Source organism: Taudactylus pleione, unplaced genomic scaffold, assembly GCF_031769625.1.
Source record: "Taudactylus pleione unplaced genomic scaffold, aTauple2 ptg000046l, whole genome shotgun sequence".
NCBI lineage: Eukaryota > Metazoa > Chordata > Amphibia > Anura > Myobatrachidae > Taudactylus > Taudactylus pleione.
The window spans coordinates 7,086,055-7,097,647 of record NW_028284448.1 but is presented as its reverse complement, the minus strand read 5'-3'; the positions used below and the strand labels follow the sequence as shown (position 1 = coordinate 7,097,647).

Below are 11,593 nucleotides of genomic sequence, written 5' to 3'. Positions count from 1 at the left end.
TAAAAACTATCTTGTCACAACTCTTGTATTTTGGTATAAGGACAACTCTGCCTGATATCGAAAACAATGTTCTTCAATTTTATAAGAAACAGCGTCACTATTTTGACCACCTTGATGTTGTTACCAAAGCACATATACTCAAAATTGTTTGAGTCAACAGATTAGTATTTATTTATACAGGTTGAGTGTCCCATATCCAAAATACTTGGGACCAGGGGTATTTTGGAATATTCCATATATTGGAATATGTGCATACCATAATAAGATATCTTGGGAATGGGACCCAAATCTAAGCACAGAATGCATTTATGTATTATATACACCTTATACACACAGCCTGCAGGTAATTTTATACAATATTTTCAATAATTTTGTGGCTTAAACAAACTTTGTGTACATACATCAAATTCATTTATGTTTCATATACACCTTATACACAAAGCCTGAAAGTAATTTTATACAATATTATTAATTTTGTGTACATTGAACCATTAAAAAGCAAAGGTTTCACTATCACAGTCATGATGAAAAACAATCCGTATTTCAGAATATTTCATATTTTGGAATATTTGGATATGGGAGACTCAACCTGTACAAACAATTTCTTACATCCTCTACAAAAGTATGAGATGATGGCCTATTCTGTGACCCAGTGATAGTGAATTTATGTATACCATAAGATTGGAGGTAGATGGGGTAAAGTTTCATATGACTTTGGGTTGTGACTTGGAGTGTTGGTATGGGTGGCATTGTTGGCACCAGCATTTGCGACCTTGAAATTCTATTGTTTAAATCCTGACTCCTGACTTTTGGGTGTATGGCACACCTTGAGCAATTGTTTAATGATTAATATTCTTTACTTGTATAAGATTTGTATGCAGATTTACTTTCTCAAGATTGGCATATTATTTTAGGTTCTCAGTGGTGGTACCTACAGCCTTGTCTGTGCTTAGCGTTCAAATGCAAGCTGTGATTTATTGATATGTTTTGTATTTGCAAATTGCCAGATATTTTATATATTTATCTGATCAAAATGCCTTATGTTTATTTTTGTATTTTGTAAAATGCTATTGTTTAATAAAACAAAATGTTTAAAAAATGGTTTACTCTCTCCAACAAATGTATTTTCAGGTGTGACCTCAAAGCTAGGTGCATAGAGAATAGCAGGGCCACACACTTGTTGCTATTCGGTAAAGAGCCTTATTGTGACCCTGTTTCCCACTTTGCTGATTTTATTACTATTGCCACTAAGTTGATAAGTCTCCGCACATGTTAATAAAAGTAATGATATGTTTAGTTCGACCAATATCTGAGCACTCCCTCCACCTTCTCTTTGTGCAGTACATTAGCGGAAGTGTAGAGAGAGGACACCACCACACAACCCACATCTGACAGGGCGGAAGGGTGTAGAAGTGAGACAGAAAGCTTTCTTGTGAACATTCAGACAAGCTAGGTTTAATAACACTAGAAAATAGCAATGCATTGCAAATGGGATGAAGTCTATGTTCTTGAAATGTTTCCATCATACACCAATAGTATGCTATTATACAGATATTCATTTTTACATTTATCAGGTGTGTATGTATATGTGTAAGTGTTTTCATTGGCAGATAGGCTCTGTATTGCAGACGAGGGTTACAATTAGGTGGAGGAGGGGAGAGGATGCACAGGCAGCAGCAGTGTCTTCTTCCTCTAATAACATTACATTCACAATCGCTTAGGGAGAGATAAGCTTAGCCCCATGATAAATTTCCTGAATGCTGATTGAAAGGCGGTGTAATATTCATGTAGAATTAATACATGACTACATCTGCATAAATAATAACCTAACTGGGTTCTTAAACCTTCCTGGGTTCTATGCAAATGTTAGCATTCTAAGATTACAATAATGCATTTTATCTGCCATACACATTGTGATGTGGACAGTGCAACATATTTCTGATGTTTATTTATGTGCATATATGTATTTCTCACTATCACATTGTGCTATACTAGGAATTGTATATGTGGATCTCATGCTAGCTCAGTAGAGGACCAGGCTGCTGCATGATGAGGACAAAGAGATGTTACAGTCTGGTTTCTATGGCAACAGTAGACGGCGTAGTTATAACCAAAAATACTTAATAATATTCATAGTGTTTTGTTGTAAGACTGTTCAAGGATTTATTATTTTGGAGAATTGTTATACATATAATGTAACATATGTTCACAGAACAGATCGCTTAAATTGTAAATATTATAACGTGAACATTATATATATAGCCACATATTCAGTAAACATATACTTTTGTATAGTGACATATTTTTGGCTCAGCAGCTGAGAGGAAGGGACACAACACACAGGCCTCATTTTCTGCATGTAAAATGTGTGTGTTCTTTAAAAGCCAGTGGTTGGCTGGTTTTCCGGACATGATGTGGTTGAATCTGTCATCGTAATGGAAATTCATTGCTGTAGCTATGGTAAATCGAGTTTTCTGCCTGTGCTGAATGCATTAGTCTAATGAGATGTTTGCAGCTGGAGAGCTGAGCTGCTGGAGACTTACAGCTTGCTAGCAGACAGGGAGAAGATGGCTTTTGCAATGGTCTGTGTGCATGCGTTGGCAATCATCTGTCCTTCAAGTCAAAACACCAGCGCTCTGTAAAGGGGTTGACAACTGTTCACAAAAAGGCAAAGGTAAGGAGAGATTTGCTATCTGCCATGCTGCTTCTTATTCTGCATAGGCACCACCAATTCCTATTTGTAAGCTCTAGCTATAGTGTGACTTTGCACTTTGCATGTGATGTACATTATGACACTATTCACTAAAAATATTTAAGCTTATATATGTTATTCAACTATCTATTGGCACATTCTTCATGTCTTTTCACTGACAGTGTATAATGTTTGAACATGTAAATGCAGCAAACGCTGCCGTATATGTAATTTAGAATAGTTCAGGTTGTTTCACGTACCCACCCTGTCTATATTAGATGGTTATTGCCCATTAGGTGTCTATATACAGTAGGTATTAGGTGTCTATATTAGCTTTGTAAATTGTTTATGATATTCCATAATGATAATGTACTGTAGAAAAAAGATATTTTATGATGCAGAATTGTGGATGGAGGTTGTATTGCATTTCATAAAGATTAACATGCATGATATTTGATAATGTCATTTATATCACATATGTAAAGAGAAAGTAGTACTTAAGCTGTTGTGTTATATTAGGTTACTTTGTGATGATTGAAATAAATGTCTTACTGCCCTGTCATAGGAAGACAACAGTTCTATGCCGGCCAGTCGCTGCTATTATAGTGGCACTTACAGTCAGTTTAACTTCCAAGTGTCAGGTGCAGGTGCAGCTGGGTGATTAGTACTGTCCCTTCTACCACAAAAAGAATAGCTTACTTACTGGACACAGTCTTTTAGGGGATCTTATATGCTGCTGGGCATTTGAAAGACTTCAGTTTCAGAGATGCTGTGATCTTTACTAAATGCAGCTTTGGTATAATCTATAAGCATTTTAACCCTTTATTCTTAAGACTTAAAAATATGGTTGACATGACCAGCTGCAATGAAGGTTTACTAATACATCGTCACATTATGATAATAGGATTGGACTTATGGTCACCCCAGTGCTCAGATGTCAGGCACATCTTATTGTTTGTTAGTGGACAAAACTTCAGAGTCTTTTATATTCATTTTTAATTGTAAGGTAATAGAGTATTGTCTTTTAAAAAAGACCACTGCTAAATTCTCCAAAGTTTCATTTGTGGATGCACATTGTAATCTTATCTGTCCACATTCAAGGATTCTCTGAATTTTTCTTAGTGCAATGATTTCATGAGAGAGCTCTTAGCCATACAAGAGCCTTATATTTATTCACACGTAAACATATTTATTTGCAAGATACAAACTTAGTAGGGTCTAATTTGCAGTTGTATTTACCCACACAGCATTATTTCCTCAGCTAGTTGTATACACACATGTTGTGTATATACATATATATATATATATATATGTATATATATACACACAAACACATAAATAGTAATATAGTATCTTCGGGATCCATGATCACCATTACTACGATACAGTAAACGGGGCAGAGTGTAGTATAATTCTTATTTTGCTAGAAAATAACAAGAATATAATCACACAGCAAACTCTGTCTTGAGAGAGAGAGAGAGAGAGAGAGAGAACCAATTTATTTTATATTACAAATTTCAAAACTCAATCTGCATCAAGATTGTTTCTCAATGAATGTCCTTGCCTGTGTCACTTGGCTGTATATCACAAATATGAACTGGATATGCAAACTCACATCTAGTAACCTAGCAACATAAATAGCATAATGTCTTCCTGATAGTAATGCACTTCAGACAAGCATGTACAGAGCAAGATGGATTTGACTCACTGACTATCAGCATAGTGCTATCATTTATTTTAATATTATTTAATGCATTTTACAATACAAAATCAGAAAGGTTTTTAGACTAACCAAATGAATGTTTAATATTGTTTTTTGTTCTTGCCATCACATTGAATAAGGAGAAATTGATTAGTAATAAGAGAGAGAGAGAGTTACAAATATTATTTTTGGACAATATTTTTGGCAAAGTTGTTTCACTGTATGTAGAAATCTTCAATGCTTGCATCAGCAGAGCAATATGGCAGCTCGTATTTATTGTTACAGCTATATAGTGTCTGTTCCTATCTTTAATTGTTCATATGATAAAAAAACCAAATGTATATTTATTTAGATATGAATTTTCCTGTAAAAAGAATATTTACACCTGATAAACTAAATGTTCTGTATACTTTCAAATACTGTGCATAGCAGGTGCTAGTGAGGGACACTAATATTTACTATATAGTGATGTTTGCACAATTGTATCTCATTTGCAAAGAGAGTGGCTGAGACCCAATTTCCTATGAGCTTCTTTCTTTTCAATGTGTCCCTCTTATCAAAGAGAATCTTCTTCACTTAGATCACCAAATGTATATAGGCTTCTACTCTGTGTGCTAATATTGTAGTGATTTGTGGTGTTTGTAAATGTGTATTGTTTTGTATGTGCTGGGGAAACCCCTTGTATAGAAGGATCCTATAGCAACAGGGCTTTTATCATCATAACCACAATATTTAGAGTGTAAATGTGTGGATATACACATTTAGCAGTGTCTTCCTTCCAGTGACAGTACAAGACCGTATTACCATGTATCCCCCCTTCCTGTCAAACAGAGAGGAGAGGAGTCTGACTAATATACAATAGGAGACCTCAGTTAGCCTTTCTGGTGCCCTCCAATTACCAGCGTCATTTGTAATGTCTAACATGTTAATATTTCTTCTTAATTGCCTCTTCTGGGGAAGCAACTGCTTTGTATTCAGTGTGTTTGTGTATTGTTTTTTTTAAATTCTGTCTTTTTATCTAGTATTTGTTTTTGTTTTTCACATAAATGCAACAAGAAAAGCAGCCTAGCTGAAAGAATTGTTGCATTTCAATGTAAACCATTAATAGGAGCTTCTAACCAGCTATCCCAAAAATAAAATAAAAATAAAAAGAACTTATCCCATACACTCCAGTACATTCACTAAGTCTTTATAAAAAATGCACATAATTTTCAATTTAATTATCATTTGTTCTAGCGCTTCATTTATTATATTATTTACTATGTCTTCAATATAAATTTGTTAGAATCAGACTATTAAAGCTACTGAAGAGGCAGTACATTATAAAATGACAATCACATTATAATAATCTTCATTTTTTGTAATTAAATACATGACAATGTGTACTTATTTCAAATGTGTTGTGTGAGATTAATTTGGTTTCTTTTTGTAATTTCGCTTTTGAGTACACGTGATCATGAGAGGAGGCATCCATTTTCTGGCGTAAGACTGTCGCTATGAAATCAATAGAAATCGGTGTCATCAAAGAGCGCACATTGTAGTGAATCCCCAGTGAAGCACTGAGCTCAAACATTAATACTAATGTTATAGAAAAAATATAGAATCATAGTTTGTACTTAGTCAGGCATGGTAAAATAAACAAGTCATTGTTCCATGATGATAAAGTTTGTAATAATGATAATGGTTATCTCATATAATATTTGCTGTTTTTATAGCTCTTTTTTAAATGATGCATAGCAGAGGCGCAAAGGCAAGCACATTGCCTGCTGGATAGGTAGCTGCAGTGATCTAGGCCAGAGGCCTGCACCCATGTTTCTCCAGCTGTTGTTAAAGTAAACTTCTAATTTGTCTGACAGCTCAAGGCCTGTCCCCTTCTCTGATTGGCCCATCAGAATTATAGGCTGATTAACATTGACTGCAAATTACTAGTATAGTCTATATTATATCTCTACCATTAACACCACATTGAGAGCTAAAGTAAATACCTAAATTATTTTTTCCTCCTCTTAGTAAATAGGAAAGTCTTATACTTTTGGGGTCATTATTTCAAATAAGGATGCCATAACCTATAGTTTATTTAGGGCCTGATTTACTACCGTACGCAACTGCGAATGCAATAGCAATTATGCACGCAGTTCAACTGCGATAGTATGCTAATCCATTGCGATCGCAATGCCCCCGCAGCACTACATAAGGACACCCACTTTACTTACCACACATCCGTAATGTTTAGCAAGACTGCAAACCCATCGGCACAATCGAGTACCATCGCAGCCTCACGCACACTTGTACAAGCCCTGACCTTACTCAGAAATTGCTAACTTTCACGCACGCTATTAGTTTCTCAGGCTGCGTAGACCATCGCAGTGGATAATTTATGCACGCCCCTGCAACAGCAATGAGACGCACTGGCACGTCTGCGTTCGCCCGACCAACCCCCCATTAACAACCAACATACGGCACTTCCTGTCAATCACTCTGCGATGGGTCTGTGTAGTCATTGCGATCACAGTCCTGATCGCAATGGGTAGTTCACACTCGCGTACTGCGATGCATACGCATGTGCAGTACTCAACAATCGGCCAATTGCGTGCGTAATCGCAGTTGCGTACGGTAGTGAATCAGGCCCTTCATTTTCTAAAAATAAAATGTTTTATCTGTGCTGATTGTATTTCACATAGTGCTGCAATATAATATGTTGGACTATTTGTGTCGACACAACATTTCCATAAACCGTATGCAAATGTCTTATTCATTTATATAAGTAGCGCTGCACACCCTGTACCCATATTATCTAATACTTACCTCATCGAGGTTCCGCGTTGGGTTTCTCAGCCCTGCACTAAATGCCGGGAAAATGGCGGCCGCGCCATTTCCCCAGCGACATGTGCATGCGCATGTAGACTCTGGGCACAGACTAGTGCCCAGAGTCTACTGATGCTGCAGCCGCCGGCGGTCAGCCTTCAGTCTACTGGCGGCTGCCAGGGAGAGAGGAAGGAGCCCAGGACGGGGAATGCACACGGGCCCCCTCCACTTTTAATACGCCCCTATTAGTTGCTATGGGACATATATCCACTTGTCCTCTTTAGAAGGTTTGATATAAGATACTGAATCAATTCAGAAAGAAAAGACAGACTCAGTAGACAAAAAAACACAAAAAACATAGGATATACCTATATTCCTAACTTTCCCCTCAAGCTATTTCTTCATCAGCGTTTACTTATTTAAAATTTTGATATATGCTGATACAAATTGCGTGTGGTCTAGGAGCAGGCTCGATTTATAAATGAGATTTGAAGCTTATTTCCCTCTCCAGTCTTCTTATATGGCTCACTAGAAAAGAGATTTTTCTTTCCTTTTTTTTCCCCAATATCTGTAAAGATCACCTAATACTTTGTTGTTTCGCCTCATATATTACATTAGGATAAATATTTTTTCTACTTAATGGCAACAGCAGATTGGTATCATCATTTTCACTGACATTCCTTGGACATTCTACAGAGAATGGTTCATACTACTTTATGGGAAAAGATGGTGACCTCATTACTGGACTGTAGTTACCAAAACATTTTGACAAAAACACCTTCAATTCTTGTCCAGAGGATCTATATATTATTATTATTATTAGTAACATCAACAATAACAATTTATTAAAAAGAAAAATGGCTTCTGCCAGTTTATTCAACTTGAGGAATATCAACGTAATTTGTAATATTTTAATGTATTTTCCCTGCGTCAACTACAGAGATAATACTTTGCTATGTCTAAACAATAACATAGTCTTATAACTAGCTAATGAGGGAGACTATGAGAACAAAACAGAAATTGTATAGGTATGTGATACTTAGATTTTCTTCCTTCGTCCTTCTTGTTGTGTATTTATTAAATTTTGGCATGTTCCTTTCCTTACTAAGAAAAAGTATCTCAGTACACAAAGATCCTGCATAGAAGCATAAAGTATGTAATACTGCTCTTATGTTATAAGGGAAATAATGCCCACCTACTGTAAAATATAAGGACTCCTAACAGAGATGACAATCCTACCGGATCCTGCATTATTTTCAAGGGAGGTGAGCTGGGCAGGCCGCAGTGATGTAATTAGTGATGCCACGCCTCTGCACTCCTACATACACATAGGGGTAGATGTATTATCCAGCGTTATGGGGAGGTGTGATATCAGTGCATATTAGAGGAGATTTATTATCTGTCGATATGGGGGTTTAGTGGTATCAGCGCACTTTAAGTGTGCTGATACCACTTCTCCTCATATATTAATGTGGGGTTGGGTGGTAAATGACATGGGCGCGATGCACCTGTCATTATCAGCGCTACTATCTACAAGAAAGCGTGCTGATGTGCCACCCAACGTATGAACGGTCAGTGGCACCGACTGTTGCGATAGCTGCAGCTATTAATTTCGACACCTGCAGCTGTCATTCCCCTATCATCACAGCAAGGACTGTCCCTGACTGCGGCAGCTGCCGGGCTCCAGGCTGCATGTGAGCTCTCACGATGCTTGCAAGATCTCATGCATGCCCAGTGGAGCTGGCCTGAAGTAAGACACAGCGCATTAGCACTTGGCTGATGTGCTGTGGGCTCTGGCAGGGATCGCCAGAGGGGGAGTTTTCACTCTCACACTCTGGCAGACGAGATGTTATTACATCCCATAGGTACTGCCTCCTGCTTTGCCTCTATAATACATCTTCTCCGTTATGTGCTGCTGATACCAATTCTCTCAAATGTTTTATTATGATGATGTGCCGGTAATATCGGGGGCACTATGTATCCCTGTCATTACCGGCTCTCCTATCTTCCTGACTGGGCGCTTCTAATCTTGCCTTTTTCGATAGCGCTAGTACAGACCGGCGCTGCTGCAGTCCTGCCTTTGTTTTTTTCTTTTGTTCGTTTATTTGCTAATAAAGTTTTTTATTGTTTTGTAAGTTTGTCAATTGTGCTTGGTGCACACAAACGCAGGGGCCGCTGGGAGATCAACAAGCTGGCACATGCCCAGACCGATCTCCATTGCTGAAGATGACAGCCAAACTTTGGAGGGCACAGATCACCAGACAGATCATTTAGTGCACTCCCACCTCGAACCTGCATGCTTCATACATGCAGCTGTTAAGAGGATGTGCTTCACTGCGATCCAGAGGTGAAGCGGGTCCACACAAATAACCGCCACTGCGTGCACATTAATACATCTCCTCCTCGATCCTTTGGATCTCCTGGAGAGGAGCATGATAAAGTAGGTGAATTACTGTATACATTAGATGTAACAGAATAGTTTCCATGGCCATAAAAAGCACAAAGCTGCAAGTCTCCAAGAATTTTAAAGTCACTTGTAATAAAACTTTTTATTTAACAGAAAGGAGGTGATTTTTTTTTCTGCTAAGGTGATTCCCATATCCAGGCGTAATTCACCTGCACTGACATGTATCATTTCCACCACAGGACATGTTCACAATGAGCCATGTGACATCACTACTCTCAAAATATAAGGAATATTTCACATATATTCATGTTCTTTGTGTGTTGTTTACATTTAAAAAGTTTAAAAAGTGTATATACCACCGTCCACATTCATTAGTTGTTAGTCTTGTTTTCCAGAAGCCATGGATCATGTAAACATTTGTGAAGTTGCATTCGGCCTGTTTGAATTACAGAGTGAGCCCTGCTTTGCCCATTAAACGCTTGCTATTGTTTCTGTCTACAGTGTGCAAAGCTTGAGGTACTGTGCTAGACAGCATACTATTACTATGGTGTATACAGCGCATGCCAGAATATTTGTAGCTTGCTGTACTGCCTGAATGAATGGAAATCTATCATGTGTGTATAAACTCTGCTTACCAACACTGCAGTGCAGCATAATGATCTATAGCTCTTAGAGAAAGTAGCGTGGGGATGTGAAAATACAAAGACTCTTTCAAAGCTTTTACATTCCTCAATATACTGCAGATCTACATAGATTATGCTAAAACACATCTGCTTGTAAGATAATTCACCTTTTAAAAATAACTCCTTTAACATAACTGGCAAATTATTGCACTGTTATACTTTTATTACTTTTTTATGTTATATCTATTGTATCTCCAGGGCCAACGCTACCATTAGAGGAATCTAGGCAATTGGCTAAAGTACCAATGCATAGGTGGCACCTAAAGCGCTACTTGAGTTACATTATTGGGCATCTTTACTGTGGACTTTAGCACTAATAAATTAGGGATGTGCAGGCTCGGATAGGTTCGAGTTTGCACGTGGAGTTCGGATTTTTCCCTCCAAAAAAACGGAACTCAGAACGAGGCAAAACGTCATCTTACATGGACGAACATCATCATTCCTGGACAAAAGACCAGGAATGATGATGTTCGTCCATGTAAGATGACGTTTTGCCTCGTTCTGAGTTCCGTTTTTTTGGAGGGAAAAATCCGAACTCCACGTGCAAACTCGAACCTATCCGAGCCTGCACATCCCTATAATAAATGTAATTTTTTATCACTGTATTCATAACATCAGTCCCTAGTTCTGAGCTTGGCTCCAGAGAATGGCATTATCCATTGTAGCCTATAGGTTACAACACAGGTTTTCATACTCGGTCCTCAGGACCCCAACAGCGCATGTTTTCCAGGTCTCCTCACAGAATCACAGGTGAAATAAATGTGTCAGTGAGTAATTAATACACCTCTGCACCTGCTGGTTACCCTGCAAAATGTGACCTGTGTGGGGTCCTGAGGACCGAGTTAGAGAAACACTGGGTTACAACAACACTTTTTCAGGGAAGGATCTTTCATATTCCTCTACAACAGTGGTTCTCAACTCCATTCCTCAAGTACCCTAACAGGTCATGTTTTGAGAATTTCTGTTTGTGGAAGCAGGTGGGATAGTTTTTGACCCAGTAAAACAGATTAACTCACCTGTGCATTGGGGGTACTTGAGGACTGGAGTTGAGAACCACGGTTCTAAAATAATAACCACTTGCAGTAGCTCTGCCGTGTCCATACTTGAAAGTAAAGTGATTGTGTTTAGAAGCTTGTCCCCCTTTTTTTTTTTCGCTCCCAAAACGAAAGTACATTTTTTGGGGGTGTCCTGTTTATTTTTTTTATTTTTTTTTGACACAGAATACCTTTGGGGGACAGTCCAAGGGGTGCAGGGTACTTTTTTTTAAGTTAGTACCCCAAAACCCCAATTGTGCACTTTTTTTC

At 37.9% G+C, this 11,593-nt stretch overlaps 1 protein-coding gene across 2 annotated transcripts in view; it reads left to right on the top strand.

Annotated features, from left to right (window-relative positions):
- The first annotated feature begins 2,592 nt into the window (after positions 1-2,592).
- SCML4 (Scm polycomb group protein like 4) overlaps positions 2,593-11,593 on the top strand; it is a 116,979-nt gene continuing 107,978 nt past the window's right edge. For both annotated transcript variants that reach the window (XM_088460447.1, XM_088460450.1), the window contains exon 1: positions 2,593-2,674. In XM_088460447.1, coding sequence (XP_088316573.1) covers positions 2,593-2,674 — 82 coding nt within the window. The remainder of the gene's footprint in view (positions 2,675-11,593) is intronic.